We start from the raw sequence: 17921 nt of genomic DNA on the forward strand, positions 1-17921 counted from the left end.
TGAACGAACTGATAACATTTGTGTAATGTGTAAAAAGGAAATCGAAAATGTACAACATTTGTTTGTTACGTGCGTGTGAGTATGCATGGCAGGCGTGGTGCGCGTGAATTAGTTATGTGGGTCGTGCATGGAGTATCCCAGGGTCCATAAAAGAGCACTTTGAGAGTTGGAGGTCATTGCCCATGAGGAAAGACACGCGAAAAACATGATTAGTGGGGTTCTTCTCAGTTATATGAAATATCTGGTTGTGTAGGAACGAATTCATTTTTCAGAACAAGTCAATAGATATAATAGATTGTATTACTAGGTCGTTTTATTATTTTAGGAATTGGTACAAAATAATATATGTTGTTGATGGCTATGTTGGAGATGACATAGAAATTGCTTAAGTTTATGTTTTGGCTCTTGTCTCTTTATGTGTTGAGCCTGTTTACTCTTCAAAAAAAAATTTTATCTCTAAAAAAATTTATTTTTTTCGCATCATTTATTTCAATACTAGAATATTACACTTAACTTAATTAGCTTGCACCGTTATCAGGTAATACGTATAATTTGATTACCTGGAATAAGTCTTGACCATGATATCGAAAATCTATAGGCATCTAATCCCATTTTGGTCATGAGCTGCACATCTTCCTGCATGAATATTTGGATCAACAAGTATTGATAATGAATACACTACAAAAAAAAAGGTCTATGGTCACGGTGAAAAACCGTGACCATAGCTAGTGAAAAGGGTGACCATAGGTCTATGGTCACGGTTTTTGACCTATGGTCACGGTTTTTCTGCCGTGGCCTATTCTCTCGTGGCCATAGACCTATGGTCACGGTTTTTTTATCTATGGTCACGGTTTCTATGGCCACGGTTGTAATGTTCAAATTCTGGCACTTTAGGCCACGTTTTTTTACCGTGACCATAGGTTAATCTATGGTCACGCGATAAAACCGTGACCATAGCCCATCTATGGTCACGGTTTTGGCCGTGACCATAGCCTCTATGGTCACCCCTTCCCAAAACCGTGACCATAGATAAGGCTATGGTCACGGTTTTGGCTGTGACCATAGCCTCTATGGTCACTCCACCCAAAACCGTGACCATAGCCATATCTATGGTCACGGTTTTGACCGTGACCATAGCCTCTATGGTCACCCCTTCCCAAAACCGTGACCATAGCCCTATCTATGGTCACGGTTTTGGCCGTGACCATAGCCTCTATGGTCACTCTACCTAAAACCGTGACCATAGCCATATCTATGGTCACGGTTTTGACCGTGACCATAGCCTCTATGGTCACCCCTTCCCAAAACCGTGACCATAGCCCTATCTATGGTCACGGTTTTGGCCGTGACCATAGCCTCTATGGTCACTCTACCTAAAACCGTGACCATAGCCATATCTATGGTCACGGTTTTGACCGTGACCATAGCCTCTATGGTCACCCCTTCCCAAAACCGTGACCATAGCCTTATTTATGGTCACAGTTTTGGCCGTGACCATAGCCTCTATGGTCACCCCACATGAAAACCGTGACCATAGCCTTATCTATGGTCACGGTTTTTTACCGTGACCATAGCGTCTATGGTCACCCCGCATTAAAATAGTGACCATAACCTTATCTATAGTCACTGTTTTCACCGTGGCCATAGCTTATCTATGGTCACCCCTCCTTAAAACGGTGGCCATAACTTATCTATGGTAACCTGTTTTATTTTATAAATTTTTTTAAAGCATAATCACATTCCAAAATGATGATAATCACAAAATAAATCTAAGAATGAGAAATTCAATAAATGTAAATCATAAAAGTTTCATTAAAAAGTAGATATCCATTACAACACTAATCAAAATAGAGTGTAATTTATCCATTACATGTATTATCGAATAAAATCTCTTATCAAAATGTAAAGAAGACATCAAAATAATACATTTAGATAACCAAAATCATTATAAGACCCATCCCATCTTATATTTGTATTGAACATATTTTCTTCACATCATATCCTCCTGCTAGCAAAAGAAATAAAGAAGTTAGAACAGAACAAAAATATTTTTGATGATGCATGCAGTGCAGTTGAGTAATGAATATGGAGCACAAGTTAAGTAAGTCAATCAATATGAAAATTTCAACCACTAAATAACAAGGAGCATTTGCATGTGGTTTTGAGCCATTTGGTAATGTTTATATGTTTTTAATCTATCTTTGAGTGGAACTTCAACTCCCCTGTTGAAGTCGCTTAAAACTGAAAAAAATCCAGCACAAAGAAACAACCGCAACCAAAATAGAAGCTTAAAAAACAAGGTAATACCGAAATACTATTATTAGCTTCCAACTCATCAAACAAATCAAGTAATCAACACCAGCGAAACAGAAAAACCAGATTGAGTGTGAAATCAATAGACAAAGTAAATTTTAAAATAATAATAATACTGATTGCTATATATTACTGAGTACTAATTCAATGCTGATTGCTACCCCTTCACCTTCATGTATTATTATTGCTTTATCTAATTTTCTATACCTTCTGAAGAGAAACAATGGTAGGTTATGCATCTTAGTTCGTAATTAGTTTCTTACCCTTCTATTCAACACGTGCTCATGGAGCCAATTAGCCAATAAAATCAACAATAAAATTAACATCAACAACAATCAGGTACTATTAAGCAATCAGCCACTATTAATTTAACTACTCATTTTGACAGTACTTACTTCCATATCTTTTGACACATGGTTCGATCCCAGTGAAGGAGGAATGCTTCGCCTCGCATCATTTGGTGCACTACTTGCATCAGGCGGAGATTGTTGGGCAGCTTCTATCATTACTTGCACTTGTTCCGCACTCATACCAGGATTAACTTGTTGCAACACCGTTTTGATCAAGCTTGTTAAACCATCCAACTTGGAAGTCAAGTTATTTTGATTTTTTTCCATAGTTGAAACCACTTCAGCATGTTGTTGTTGCATTTGTCGGATTTGCTTATCCTTTTTAAGAGAGGATTTTGTGACTGATCGACCATAGAAACGAACCCTACCATGTCTCTCCTTTCCAAACACCGTTTGAAGCGCTTCATCATCACTGTATCCAGCTTGCTTCAAATTTTGAAGATGTTCCTATTACACAGAAGGAAAATTGTAATAAGTTCATGTGCGCATATGCTGAAAATAAAAAAAAATGATTTACACATTTCTTTTAGTGTACATTTCTACGAAACTAAACAACTCACAATCGTCTCTTGTGTTCCCGAGTCAGTTTCTCCTTTCTTGTTAGTACGAGTTACAACAAACATCTCAGACTGTGATGGATCTTCATTGCCCTCTTTTTTTGCACGCTACAAAGAAACCATCAAGGTTACTCGAAGTCAACACAGATGAAGTCAACATAGACGACATGAAAGATGTAAAGATACTTAAATGCGAAGTACAAATATGATACCAATTCAGCGCGTACTAATTCAAAACTAACTGGTCCCATTCGATGATTCCATTTTTGTTTGGATCTATTTTCACGATTTTTCTCAGAAATAACCTACATATTGTTGTAATACAAAAATACATAAAGTTAGTTAAATACACAATATTGTTGTGACAGCCAAAGAGTTTGCAGAGAAATTTCGGTCATTTCACACTGGTAGAAGGCTTGGTGAAGAACTTGCTACTGAATTTGACAAGTCTAAAAGCCACCCTGCTGCTTTGGCAAAACACAAGTATGGAGTGGCAAAATGGGAACTCTCAAAAGCTTGCTTATCAAGAGAATATTTACTCATGAAACGCAATTCCTTTACCTATATCTTCAAATTTTGCCAAGTATGTCTTAACATTATTATTCGAGTTTTATAATTAAGTTTCAAATCCATTACTAATTAATGAACTGAAATGCACCGAGATTCATGAAATCAGTAGCTCAAGGTGCCAAGAACCATGTGAAATCAGCACAACAGAAGGCTAATAACAACAAGAAGAAGATGCCTCAGCAACAATTTTATTTCATATATGGCTCGTACCTAATGAGATTCGTGGAAGTGATTCGGGGAGCCTTGATTGCAGCACGTAATTCCCCCTTCGCAATCCAAAAAGAAGATTATCAGGAAAATAAATTAACAAAATCTAAAACGGAAAAGGAAAACGGCGTACCAAGCAGCAATGAGAACTGAGACACCGATGGAGACGCCGATGGTGACGGCGGAGAAGGTGTAAGGAGAGATCTTAACGAGCGCAGTACCCCAAGAGCGGGCGCCACGCCACTAACCTTCGACGAACGGAGAAGCCAAGGAAGATAAAGACGATGTCCTTAGAGCTTGGGACGGCGGCGGCGCCAACAAGCTTCCGACTGCGGCGACAATGGGGGCTAGGGTTATGAATTGGGGAAAGAAAGAAGGGGGGGTTTGTTTCAATTTCCTAAAGTTCACGCGGTTCAATTTCCTTCAGTTTCCCACTATAGCATAGGTTAAGAAAATGAGTTTATTTTAATTTTTTAAAATTAAGATAATAAAATTGATATATTATATATAATGAGCCTTATATTTTTATTTTTTACAAATTTATTTTATCTAACATACCAAGAATTAATTTATCATACGCATTTAAATAAACAAATAAAATTAACCACTCAAATAATTTAAATTAATTACGATATGATGAATCTTTTATTTTAATATTCTACAATCATTTTAAAAAGTTTTAAATTATTTTTTAATTTAAAATTATTAATAGTATTCAACCTAATTTTATATTTATAAAATTAGATATAAAATTTTAATATTTAAAGTAAATTATATAAAATTATTATTAGTTTTTAATTATTAAAACTTTTTAATTTTAAAAAGAAAAAATATTTAAAATAATAAAAAAAACTTAAAAATTTTAATTAATTAAAACTCAAATGATTAAAACTATGACTATAGACTCCTTTAAATCACTCCCAAAACCGTGACCATAAACCCTTTTAGGCCACCCTTCCGAAAAACTGTGACTATAGATCCTTTTTGGTCACTGTAAAAAACCGTGACCATAGACACCTTTAGGCTACCCCCCAAAACCGTGACCATAGACCCTTTTAGGCCACCCTTCCGAAAAACCGTGACCATAGACCCTTTTTGGTCACTGTAAATAACCGTGACCATAGACACCTTTAGGCCACCCTCCAAAACTGTGACCATAGACCCTTTTAGGCCACCCTTAAAACCGTGACCATAGACCGTTTTAGGTCACCCCCCAAAACCGTGACCATAGACCCTTTTAGGTCACCCTTTTTGAAAAACCGTGACCATAGACTCTTTTAGGCCACCCCCAAAAACCGTGACCATAGACACTTTTAGGCCACCCACCAAAATCGTGACCATAGACCCTTTTAGGCCACCCTCAAAACCGTGACCATAGACCCCTTTAGGTCACCCCCCAAAACCGTGACCATAGACCCTTTTAGGTCACCCCTTTTTAAAAAACCGTGACCATAGCCCCTTTTTGGTCACTGTAAAAAACCGTGACTATGGACCCCTTTAGGTCACTTCAAAAACCGTGACCATAGACCCTTTTAGGCCACCCCCCAAAACCGTGACCATAGACCCCTTTAGGCCACCCCCGAAAACCGTGACCATAGACCCTTTTAGGTTACCCTTTTTTGAAAAACCGTGACCATAGTCTCTTTTTGGTCACTGTAAAAAACCGTGACCATAGACTCCTTTAGGTCACCCCTCAAAACCGTGACCATAGACCCTTTTAGGCCACCATTTTTTAAAAAACCGTGACCATAGGTACTCTATGGTCACCCTTTCCAAAAAAACCGTGACCATAGCTTTTTTTTTTGGTCACCCTAAAAAACCGTGACCATAGAGGGTCTATGGTCACGGTTTTTTACTGTGACCAAAAAAACCGTGGCCATAGACCCAAAATGTTGTAGTGATAATTAATTATTAAAGATGAAAGATTTCCTTGGGCCGGGTCATGGTTATAAATAATTAAATATATACTAACCTTATATTTGTGATATTGATCGCATCCAGTGTCTCCATTACCCTTGTACGTATTTGCTGTAAAGTTAAATTGAAAAGGGGTTAATTCATATTGGAAAGTAACTAAGGATTTTGTAACATGGGTTCTAGCAACTTTTCTGTTACTTATTAGATTTTAGGATTTGAATTTTTTAAATTTTAAATTTTATTTTAGAAGGTAATAGGTAGAACCAAGAAAAAATATAAAAAAAAAAAGCATTCAATAATAAGAGATTTCATTTTATCTTCTAAAGTAAAAATTTAAAATTTAGAGAATCCAAATTCTAGATTTTACACTAGTCATCACTTATAAATGTACTGAAACTCCCTATAACTTATTTAATTTGTTTGTTCCTGCCATTTCTCTTGAGAGAAGCCTGAGTCATAATTTGGTGAATTGAACACCCAAAAGGATTTGAAATTCAGTTAGCAAACAAAAGAGTATGATAATGCTAAACAATCATACTAAACGTACATAAAAAATCAGCTGAAATTATTGCGAATGACCGGAGAAAGATCTTAGATCAATCCAACCATGAGAGAGCCATGAGTAGATAGAAATAAACTTGATGGTATTATCAAGAGATATGTAATAGAAAAGAAACAAATTTTTTGTTCAACATGAAGCCACACTATAAGAAAAATAATCTATTGTCATGTTTTTAAAATCTGTCGAAAAATAAGGAAAAGCGTAATAACAATTTTTCATAATATTTTTTTGAGCTATTGATATGCTTTTGAAAGCGTGTCAATTATTCTATCACTGTACTTTTATTGATCTATTAGCACGTTAATTTTTTTGTTATGTTTTTTTCTATTACCATATTTAAAAGCGTGATCGTATGTATAATCCTGTAGCCATGTTTTTAAAGCGTGTCAAAAAGTAGACATACTGTCAAATTTTTAGAAACTTGTTTACTGGTTTGGTTTTTGTTACACTTTGAAAGTGTGATCAAATCTCTAATAATCGCTACCTTTATAAAAGTGTAGCCATTGACTCTTTTTAGTCACGTTTTTAAAGCATAAAAGAAAGTGTGGTAACAGAATTTTTTTTTTGTAGTGCCATGACCGAATCATTATTGTTTTGGTATTTTATGATAGTATATTTTTTTTACAACTACTTAAATGAAGATGACAAAAATATCTTATAAAGATATTTTGTTTAAAAGCATGACTTATTTATTTAGTCACACTTTAAACAAAAATAATACTTTTATAAATATTAAAATCTATCTATATAATCCATTGTCGAAAGATAAAAAAAAAATATTTTCATATGAAGACAATTATAAAATTTTTATTGTAATATTTACTATATTTTTTAATTTCTAAATTTATGTTTGTCATGGTGTGTGAACTACTACTCTTCGTTTGAGGTCGAATATTTTGTTACCAACTATTAAATTAAAACAATGTGCGTGCATCAGATAGATTCGGAAAAAAACAAATGTCAAACTCCAAATTAAGCGTAATAACTTTTTCATAGAATAATTTATTTTTAACGGAAAAAATTAATTACATAATCTTTTAGAAAATAAGATAAATTATGCGTAAAATAAATAGATAAATTAGTTTTTTATTTTTAAAAAATTTAAATAATTTAATCTCTCAATCATTTTACTTTTTAAAAATTAAATTAAAGAATAATTTGTCTTGAAAAATATTAGCGATTAACTTATTAATTTTATTAAAAACTAATTTATCTAATCTTCTAAATAAAAACCAAAGACTTTTTTTTATACTTTATTACACTCACAACCCCAAAAAGGGAAGAATCACTAGCTACTACAGAATTTTCAGAAACAACTCAAAACTCTGGATGGACATTTTTGTTTTGCTATCAAAGACTAATTTACCATTTTTTGAAAACACTAATAAATTGTTAATAACGAATCTAATTAAGATATCACTAGAAAAAAATCGGGCTTTTTTATTGAAATAAATAAAAAAAAATATTATTTCTCTAAATATGCACGACTGCAAATAATCTCCAAAATGTGCAGCTCCATCTCAAATTCATTACTCACGAAATAGATATATACAACTCAATTTTAGTATCCACGAAATGGACAAAATTTTTATTTCTTGGATAGCGCCCACAAAATGGGCATTTCATGGCCAGCGACCACGAATTGACCATGACAATGGTGATACACGCAAAATAGAAACAGAAGAATAGTAGCACCTAATTTTTATTTTATAATAATAAAAATGTATGTGCGCATTAATTCCAATGATAATACAAAATTAAACAATATAATATAAGATATTACAATAATGATTAATTAAGATTAATAATTAATTTAATTAATTAAGTTGTTTGAGCAGTAATTTTGACCAATTGATTAAGGTTAATAATAAACATAAGATTATTAAGAGTATTTAAAAATAGTACTCAAAATAAGAGTATTAAATTATATTATTTTATATATTATTTTTAATTTAATAAATAAATGTTAATTTTTACTACAAAAAAATACTTAAAAAATTGTTAATTTTTTTATGTTATTTTTAATTTCATAAATAAATATTAATTTTTATTATAATAGTAAAAAATTATAATATACTAAAATAAAATATTATAAAAAATACTAAAAAATATGAAAAAAATAGATATACTTAAAAAAATAATATTATAATTTAATATGATATTTTTTTAGTAATTAATTAATTATTTATCTATAAGTGATTTTAACTAATATTATTCAAACAATATTTATTTTATCAAAATTAATTTTAATGAAAATTACTAAAATTATCTTGCCTTTTTTTATCTTTGTTCTTATGATGTTATAATTTAGTTATTTTCTGAAAGCACAAAAACACAAACTTTGACCTTAAATATTGACTGTATGAGTATATAGAAATAAAAATTGTATAATATATTTTTTTATTATTAAAATAAATAAATAAAATGCATCCTGTTACGATGGGTAACCGGAGATTAGTGGGCTGGAATTGTTGGGTTGGCCCAATCGTCTAAGGAGGGAAGCCTTCGAGCGGGTTCGCGTCTTTGAGGCCTCCGCCGACTTGTGAGTATAAGTGAATGGGGGTGGTACCTGCAAAGACACTCCGATGCCTAAGTCAGCAAGGTGTAAGCCGGTTTAGAGAATATTGAGACTTAGAGATACCTGAGGGGTGTCAGTGTATTTATAATGGTGAACCAATAACCACCGTTGAAGTAGTTCCACCTTTTAAGGTGGATAACCGTCTCTTTATCCTAGGGAAGTTGCGATATGGCTCCTGGAAGTGGGTTGAGAGATTTTAGGGGCAGTTACTCGTTTGAATGAGTGTTTATCTGCCAACTAATTTTTGTCCCCGACTTCTTTTAGAGCAAGTCGTGGCGGAAACCGACTTCTTCAGGAGAAGGTCGGTGTAAGGTGAGGCTCAATCCTTTGGATTGAGCCTTTCGCTTGGACCTGGGCCTTAGCGTTGGGCCAGGGTATGAACAGTTCCCCTACTCGAGCCCAATTTCTTTCAAGAATTGGGTTCGAGTATTCTACTCGGGGTTGTAGCCGACCTGTAGAGGGACCGACGTGATTTTTCGGAACCGACGTGACTTTCCGTAACCGACGTGACCTTTTGAATTTCCATAGTCGCGTCTAATCAAGCGTCGCGTCCGTTAGGAGTTCGTGTATCCACACGTAGGGATTAATTGCATTGGTAATGGTGCACCCATTAATGACTGCTTCCGTTTTTACCATTATGCCCCTAGCGTGTTTATAAATACTTTCCCTCTCTTTCGTTGTTTCGTTTCTGAAAACTTCATATTTGTTCACTCTTGTTTTGGAGAAAGCTTCGTTCTTGCCTTCGCTCGACTGTTGCTATTCCCGTTGCTTCAGAAGTAAAGGTCAGTCCTTCTCTTTTTACCACAAAAATGCTTTTTACTTGCATGTTTCTGTTTCGAAGGAGTGTTTGACCGTAGTTTTAGCCGTTCTGTTGGTTTTGAAAACTTCTACCTCAGACCCTTAGAGACTTTATTTTGATTTCTTTCCTTTTTTTCTTCGTAGGATTCGTTGCCCCCTTTAGAAAGATGTCTACCTTAGAGTCTCTTTCATTATGGGTTGACGGTATAGTTCTTGGGGAGGAACCTTGGGTGGATACTGACTACATCACCAATCTCCGCATACGTCATAGGCTCTGTACTTCTGATGAGGATGAGCCGAAATATGAACTGATTGTCCCGGGTCTGGAAGATCGGGTCTGTTTTGGGAGGGCTTCTGAGGCAGCCCCTCATTTTTTCTATATGTATGAGAGCATGATTACCCGTTTAGGTATTTTTTTTCCTTTTTCTGACTTTGAGATAGATGTTTTATGTCACTGTCGTGTTGCTCCTACCCAACTTCACCCTAATTCTTGGGGTTTCTTGAAAATTTACCAATTTATCAGCCATGCGTTAGACTTTCCGACTTCTTTGAAGATTTTCTTTTTTCTCTTCCACATGACTAAGCCCTTCAGTGGGCAAAACAACAAACAAAAATGGGTGTCTTTCCGGGCCATACAAGGCCGGAGAGTTTTTACCCTTTTTGATGAATCCTTCCACGACTTCAAAAATTTTTTTTTCAAAGTTTAAGCTGTAAAGGCTCACCATCCCTTTTTCCTGGATGAAAATTCTTCTCCTCGTTTTCTCCTTTACTGGCTAGAGGCCTCTCCTTGTGAAAAATATAGTTTGGAGGACTTGGATGAGGTAGAGGCGGCCATTGTGGGATTCCTCCGAGAAGTATGGGGGAGAGCCCCTTACCTGGATACGAAAAAGTTTCTCTAGGGGTCTGCGATCTTTGTTCAGACTCAACTAGGTAGCTTTTTGTTTATTCATCATATTTTTCGACCTGATGGTCGCCCGACTTGTTTTCTCCGACTTGTTTTACTGATTTTAGCTTCCTAATTGCTTTTTGCAGAGATGGCGAAGAAGAATTCTAGGGAGTCTTACCAGAGAGTTCAGGAGGCCAAGGCGAGGTCCCGCGCCAGAGTCAGCGGCGCCAGGGTAGCTGGTTCTTCCCTTCCTTCCCCTCTCCCCTCTTCTCGTAGTTTGGGGACCCCCACCCAACCTATTGTCATTTCTTCCTCAGCCTCTTCTCTGCCGTCCCCTCCTCCCCGATCTTCCCCTGAGCCAGAAAAGAAGAAGCGCAAGACTTTAGAGTCTAGCTCTTCTTTTGAAGATGACGCCAAGGTGGATGCGCCTCAGTTCGTTCGGAAGCATATCTATCCTCATACTCGTATAGGTATGGATGATGCTTCTGTTCGAAACCACCTTACCATTCTAGCTCAGGAGAGTATCAGGGCGGCAATGGTGTGCACAAAGTTCCTTGATATCTTTGAGAATACTTCCCTTCTCTCTTTGGGTTCATCCTCGAGGGTTGAAGAGTTGGAGGGGAGGCTTCGCTTATATTAAGGGCAGGAGAAGGTGCTGAGGAAGGAGGTCGCCAAATTGAAGGAGGAGAGGAATGGCCTCCAGGAGAGGGAGAGGAAGTTGCAGGCCCAGTGTTCCATGGCGGAAGGCCTGAGAGAGAAGGCGCAGGAGAGTTATTCAAGCTTGTTTGAGGAACTTGTGGAGGTGAAGAAGGATTTGAGGAGAGCTCGGGAGGCCTATACAAAGTTGGAGGACTCCATTGCTGACGGGGCTGAAGAAGCATGGAGAATCTTTAAAGAACAGGTCGGGGTTCTCGCTCCCGACCTGGACCTCTCTCCTTTGGATCCGGATAAAGTAGTGATCGATGGAGCTATCGTTTCTCCTCCCTCTCCCCGATATGTCACCGAGTCTGATCTAAAGACTCGGGGGCAGAGGATAATGGAGTCCCCTCCCCGACCAAAAGATGCCCCAAGTTCTTCAAAGGCTCCTGGAACTTTCACTCCATCTCCTATGGATATTGGCCTTGACAGCGCTCCGACTACTCTCCCTGACTCTGGTGGTGACGTCCTTCCTAACTGAAAAATTTATTGTGGCTATATGGGGCCCGACCTGTGGGCCCTCTTTTTTAAACTATTTATTTTAATGTTTGTGGTGGTATTTTGCTGACATTCTCTTGGCCTTTTATGGCCGTTAACGAAAAATATCCTTTTTTTTTTTGGATAAGGGTTTAAGTTACATTTTCTCTGTTTGTTGTGCGCATACTTTTCTGTTTTAAGTTTCGAAAAAACCTTTTTTATCTTTGTTTTGAAAAACCTTTTTCTTGGCTAATTGTCTCTTCTTCGAAGTTTTTCTTAAAATTTTCTTTGGGACGGCCTTTGCTTTAGTGCTTTCGACAGGTTTTCTGATCTCTTTTCTGGTATTCCTTATACTCAATTTTTTGGATTTATTGAGTTCTTATGACTTAGGTTATTTTTGCGATGCATTTCTTTGTTTCTCGGTTTTTCCGACTTGTAAGTCAGATAATTTCCGAGTTTATCACAATCGACTTTTATAACCTCTTTACGCCGACTTGTACCTCGTCGTTTTATCCTGACGACCATCTAGGTCGGTTCATGGGATTTTCATGCTTTGTCGAGCTTAAGTCGGCGCGTTTCGTAGGAAGAAAAAAAAAGTGGAAAGGAATTTATAAGAGATATTGTAAAAGATCTTTATTTATTTGCGAAGGTACTTTATATGCTGACCCACGTCGATGATTATAAAGTCTATGCTCAGAGTTTTGGATTTTTCCCCCTTTCCGAAGGTCGTGTGGAGGGGTAGAAATCTTAATGGTTTTATTGGCATGTCGCCTAGTCCGTACAAGGTATCGGGGTAGGCTCTTAACTCCTTTTCATCCAACCCTAGTTTGTCGAACGCAAGCTTGAAAAGGATGTCTGCTGAACTCCCTTGGTCTACTAGAGTTCTGTGGAGGTGGGCATTGGCTAGGATCATGGTTATCACCACTGGATCATCGTGTCCTGGGATTACTCCTTGCCCATCCTCCTTTGTAAATGAGATAGTAGGGAGGTCGGGTGATTCGCTCCCGACCTGGTAGACTCGCTTGAGGTTTCTCTTGAGAGATGACTTGGTGAGTCCTCCTTCCGCAAATCCTCCCGAGATCATATGTATGTGTCTCTCGGGGGTTTGTGGTGGTGGGTCTCTTCTGTTCCCGTCATCTCGCTTTCTTTTTCCATGATTGTCCGACCTTTCCATAAGATATCTATCAAGTCGGCCTTCTCTGGCCAGCTTTTCTATCACATTTTTGAGGTCGTAGCAATCATTTGTTGAGTGACCATACATATTATGGTACTCACAGTAATCGCTGTGACTTCCTCCCTTTTTATTTTTAATGGGTCTGGGAGGCGGCAGTCTTTCAGTATTGCAGATTTCTCTGTATACATCCACTATGGAAACTTTTAGAGGAGTATAAGAGTGATATTTCCTCGGTCTGTCGAGACCGAGCTCTTCTTTTTTCTTGGGCTCTCTTTCTTTCTCTTTTATCGAGTGGGGGTGTCCAGGTCGCCAACTCGGCTCTCGTAGTCTGGCATTTTTCTCCATATTGATGTACTTTTCTGCTCTTTCTTGTACATCACTCAAGGAGGTGGGGTGCCTTTTTTATATGGACTGCGAGAAGGGACCTTCTCTAAGTCCATTTACTATCCCGATGATGACTGCCTCAGTGGGCAAGTCTTGAATCTCCAAGCACGCTTTGTTGAACATTTCCATATAGTCCCGTAAAGGTTCTCCGACCTCCTGCTTTATTCCCAGGAGGCTCGGTGCGTGCTTTACTTTATCCTTCTGGATGGAGAACCTCATTAAGAACTTTCTCGAGAGGTCCTCAAAGCTGGTAACCGACCTTGGAGGGAGGTTATCGAACCACTTCATCGCCGCTTTTGATAGGGTGGTCGGGAAAGCTTTGCAGCGAGTTACATCAGAAGCATCAGCCAGATACATTCGACTTTTGAAATTGGTTAAATGATGCTTCGGGTCTGTGGTTCCGTCATAGAGGTTCATATCAGGGCTTTTGAAGTTTCTTGGAACTTTTGCCCTCATTATGTCCTCACTGAATGGATCCTCTCCTCCCAGGGGCGACTCTTCTCGGTCGCCACGGGAGTTTCGACTTCTAAGGGAAGATTCTAGCTTTAAGATTTTTTCTTCTAACTCCTTTCGTCGCTCTATCTCTTCCCTGAGATTTCGCTCTGCCTCTCGTTATTGCTCTAATTCCTGTTCCAGCTGTTCCAAACGACCTTGGTGGCCATGGACCAAACCCATTAGCTTGGCTGCATGGGGTGGCCCTTCCTTTCCTGATTCTCGTCCCTCTGAGAAGTTTACCTTTGGGATTTTTAACCCAGAGGTGCCTTCTCTATGTTGGTCGTTGGCTCCCTGGTGAAGGGTTAGGTCCGCGTCGTTGTTTCCGGTATCTAGGTTTTCTTGTTCGGAATCAGACGCTGTATGACCATCTTCTGGTGAATTGTCCACCATCACTGATTGATCCCTCGGGCCCCCGGCAACGGCGCCAATGTTACGATGGGTAACCGGAGATTAGTGGGCTGGAATTGTTGGGTTGACCCAATTGTCTAAGGAGGGAAGCCTTCGAGCGGGTTCGCGTCTTTGAGACCTCCGCCGACTTGTGAGTATAAGTGAACGGGGGTGGTACCTGCAAAGACACTCCGATGCCTAAGTCAGCAAAGTGTAAGCAGGTTTAGAGAGTATTGGGACTTAGAGATACCTGAGGGGTGTCAGTGTATTTATAATGGTGAACCAATAACCACCGTTGAAGTAGTTCCACCTTTTAAGGTGGATAACCGTCCCTTTATCCTAGGGAAGTTGAGATATGGCTCCTGGAAGTGAGTTGAAATATTTTAGGGACAGTTACTCGTTTGAATGAGTGTTTATTTGCCAGCTAATCTTTGTCCCCGACTTCTTTTAGAGCAAGTCATGGCGGGAACCGACTTCTTCAGGAGAAGGTCGGTGTAAGGTGAGGCTCAATCCTTTGGGTTGAGTCTTTCGCTTAGACCTGGACCTTAGCGTTGGGTCAGGGTATGAACACATCCTTTTTTGCTGATGCTATTACTGAGACATTGCAAGACCTGTCCCATTTATTGAGTTTAGGAAAAATATTAGTATTTAATAATATTTCATTTAAATTGGATTTTTACTTAAATCCGAATAGTAATTATTGAAAATAAATTAGTATGTGTTAAATTTAAAATGCCAACAATGAAGTAGCGCTCATCAAATGATATTATATGCTTTTTTTTTAACAAATAAAAAATGTGTTTTCTTTGTTAGATCCAACTTTACATGTCTTAAACTTTATAATATATATATATATTCCAAAGCTTCGTAGTTTATATATAATTTATATGTATAATTAGATTTTGTCATAAAATAAAAATTATGTGCCAATATTTCTCTAGTTTCATTTCGCATGTACCACTATGGTTATGGTCTAATTCGTGGACGCCGGCCATGAAATGTCTATTTTGTAAACGCTATCCAAAAAATGGAAACTTGGCCTATTTCGTGGGCACTAAAACTGAGTTGGAGTGTATATTCACTTCGTGGATGATGAACCTGAGATAGAGTTGCACATTTTAAAAATTATTTACAGCCATGCTTATTTAAAGAAATAATCTTTATTCTTTATTTATTTCAATAAAAAAGCCAAAAAAATTGTGAGTGCATAGACCAAACTAATTCAGACCAAAAAAGAAAGAAAAAAAAAAGAATACAGTAAGTATTTGAAGAGAGAGTAGTACCATTGCCGGCATGTGCAAAAGTATCCCATATGCTTGGCTTCCTTCCATCTTCATCTGCTGCACCTTCTACCTTTTCTCATCCCATATATCTTATTTATTAATTATCACTCCATTTATCAAAACTATATCATTCATTTGAGAGCAGAAATTAAAGAACCTGATAAGCAGATGTTGAAGCACCAAACACAAATTGAGGCGGGTATTCATCTCTTCTCAATCCATCAACCGCTAACAAAACTGATGAACATACCAACAATAATAATAATAATAATTCAACCACAACAAATCCCTTCTTCCACATCCTTCTCCTTCTTCTTATGCTTTGAGATTGTTAGTTCTTTTGCAATAAAGATAACATGAACTTGAACCATGTATGTATATAATATAATAAATAGTACATATAATGCACGGGTAATGTCAAAAGAAGCATATGATATAATATTAAAATAAACTATTATTTTTATCAGTATAAATATTAGAGAATGAATTTATTTATTACGAATGAACAAAAAAATTTGTATTTATAAAAAATAATTATATCTAATAAAAGTATCAAATATTAAATTTATTTATAAATAAATTTATTAATATTTTAAATTTTTATAACTAAAAATAATAATTTATTTATCTTTTATAAATACAAAATTAATATTATAAAACGTATATTTATACATTTCATGCTAATTAATTTAACGGTTAATTTTTAGAGTTTAAGTCAAAATTATTTGATTCTAATTACAACGATTTAGTTATATTATATTTTAAGAATATATTTTAAGAGAATAATAATAAAATTTTTTATATATTTATTATAATAAAAAAATAAAAAAATATATTTTTAATAAATTTTTATAAAATATTTTTTTATGATAATTTTAAAATACGTGTTAGAAAACCCTAATTACAATTAGTTAGGAAGGTAGAGCACCACCTACCTGCTGGGTGATCATTGATATATACAGAAAGCCCCATTAAAGAGGCACTCTGGTCAACCATTTTTTGAGACCGTTAGATCTTCACACTTTTCAAGATGATGCCATCTTTTGCCAGGCTCACTGAAACTCACTGTTTTTCTTTTCTTTCTTGGTTTTCCGCATGTTTTTCAGGCGGTGTATGAAGAACAAATTCAAAAGAGATTTATGGGCTTTATTGTTTTTTGTCATGGTCACAGTTGGCCCAAATCATGCGTTTATTGCCTTATTGGGTAAGTTATTCAAGTTGGAAAATAAAAATTCCCTTCTCGGTAGAGGAGCCCCAATATTTTCTCAAATGAAATTGTATCATATGTTAGTGAGTTAAGGGTCACTTTGGTATCGGAGATCGGCGAGTTACACTGATTTAGTCTCTGACTTATTAATGGCTACAATTTAATTTTCTAAATTAAAAAAAATATATTAATATAGTCTCTCATATATTTTTCGTCACCAAAATTCAACGCCCGTTAGTTCGAACCCTTTTAAGAGAGGCTAACATGCAAAATACAATTAAATAGAGAACAAAAAATAAAATTAGGGAGGGGCCAAAATTATAAAATTAGAGGACTTTATAAATAAAATTTATTTATTTGGGAGGGGCCATTGCCCCCCTTCGTATATACTAAGCTTCGCCCCTGACACTAGATATATTAAAACGACGTCGTACGTATTTTGACACTAAAAAGGCATTAAATTATGTCGTTTGAGGATTTGAACAATTTTGTCATAACCAAGTTCTTTGTCATAACTCTCAAATGACATTGTTTAATGTCTTTTTTAGCGTTAAAACGCGTAAAACGTCGTTTTAATATGTCCACCATGGTAAGACTTAAGTTACATCACTAATAACGTTAAATTCCAGTGATAAAAATTAAAATATAGGAAGGACTGCATTGTATACTTTTTTAAATCTAAATGACTCCAAATTATAAAAAGTTAAGGACTAAATCAATACAATTCGCTAATTTCAAAAATGTAAGTGAGGCTTAACTCTATGTTAGTGTGCTTCTATTGACATGGACTAATCATGTCCCACTTCATTCTGGTACTAAAACTAGTTTTGTTCCCAAAAAAAGAAAAAGCTAGTTTTATTCCATAAAGTTATTCAAATGAAAATAAGATATATTTTTTATATTTGAAAATAAGATATTTTTATAATAATAATACAAAATTTTAATAAAATTTAAAAGCATTTAAATAATTTTAGTGCTTAATTAATACCAAGTGTTAAAACTACAAATTATTAGGTGTAGACGGATGTATGTCAATATATGTTTTTATATGTTCTCCAACTGTTATAATATCACTTGTTA

At 36.1% G+C, this 17921-nt stretch overlaps 1 protein-coding gene across 4 annotated transcripts; it reads right to left on the reverse strand.

Annotated features, from left to right (window-relative positions):
* Window positions 1–1788: 1788 nt before the first annotated feature.
* LOC112728014 (uncharacterized) lies at window positions 1789–15992 on the reverse strand. Of its 4 annotated transcripts, XM_025777986.2 has the most exons (8): window positions 15792–15992; window positions 15635–15704; window positions 4131–6025; window positions 4001–4056; window positions 3433–3525; window positions 3224–3328; window positions 2709–3110; window positions 1789–2005 (listed from the first exon to the last, which is right to left on the reverse strand). In XM_025777986.2, the coding sequence occupies exons 5-8, from the start codon at window positions 3469–3471 to the stop codon at window positions 1991–1993; spliced, it is 561 nt and encodes a 186-aa protein (XP_025633771.1). In that variant the 5' UTR covers window positions 3472–3525; window positions 4001–4056; window positions 4131–6025; window positions 15635–15704; window positions 15792–15992; the 3' UTR covers window positions 1789–1990. The 4 variants fall into 4 exon arrangements, with proteins under 4 accessions (XP_025633771.1, XP_025633770.1, XP_072065711.1 ...); XM_025777985.3 differs by lacking the exon at window positions 15792–15992 and having other exon boundaries at window positions 1789–2008; XM_072209610.1 differs by lacking the exons at window positions 3433–3525; window positions 15635–15704; window positions 15792–15992 and having other exon boundaries at window positions 4131–5095.
* Between the last annotated feature and the right edge of the window lie 1929 nt (window positions 15993–17921).

This window comes from Arachis hypogaea, chromosome 12 (assembly GCF_003086295.3).
Source record: "Arachis hypogaea cultivar Tifrunner chromosome 12, arahy.Tifrunner.gnm2.J5K5, whole genome shotgun sequence".
NCBI lineage: Eukaryota > Viridiplantae > Streptophyta > Magnoliopsida > Fabales > Fabaceae > Arachis > Arachis hypogaea.

What these genes read in the sequence shown, in the direction of transcription:
- LOC112728014 (XM_025777985.3), bottom strand. Translation starts at nt 3,471, where the DNA reads ATGGGACCAGTTAGTTTTGAATTAGTACGCGCTGAATTG. An exon ending in AATTAGTACGCGCTGAATTG is followed by an intron (nt 3,329 to 3,432) that starts GTATCATATTTG and finishes GTTTCTTTGTAG; the next exon opens with CGTGCAAAAAAAGAGGGCAA. An exon ending in CGGGAACACAAGAGACGATT is followed by an intron (nt 3,111 to 3,223) that starts GTGAGTTGTTTA and finishes TCTGTGTAATAG; the next exon opens with GAACATCTTCAAAATTTGAA.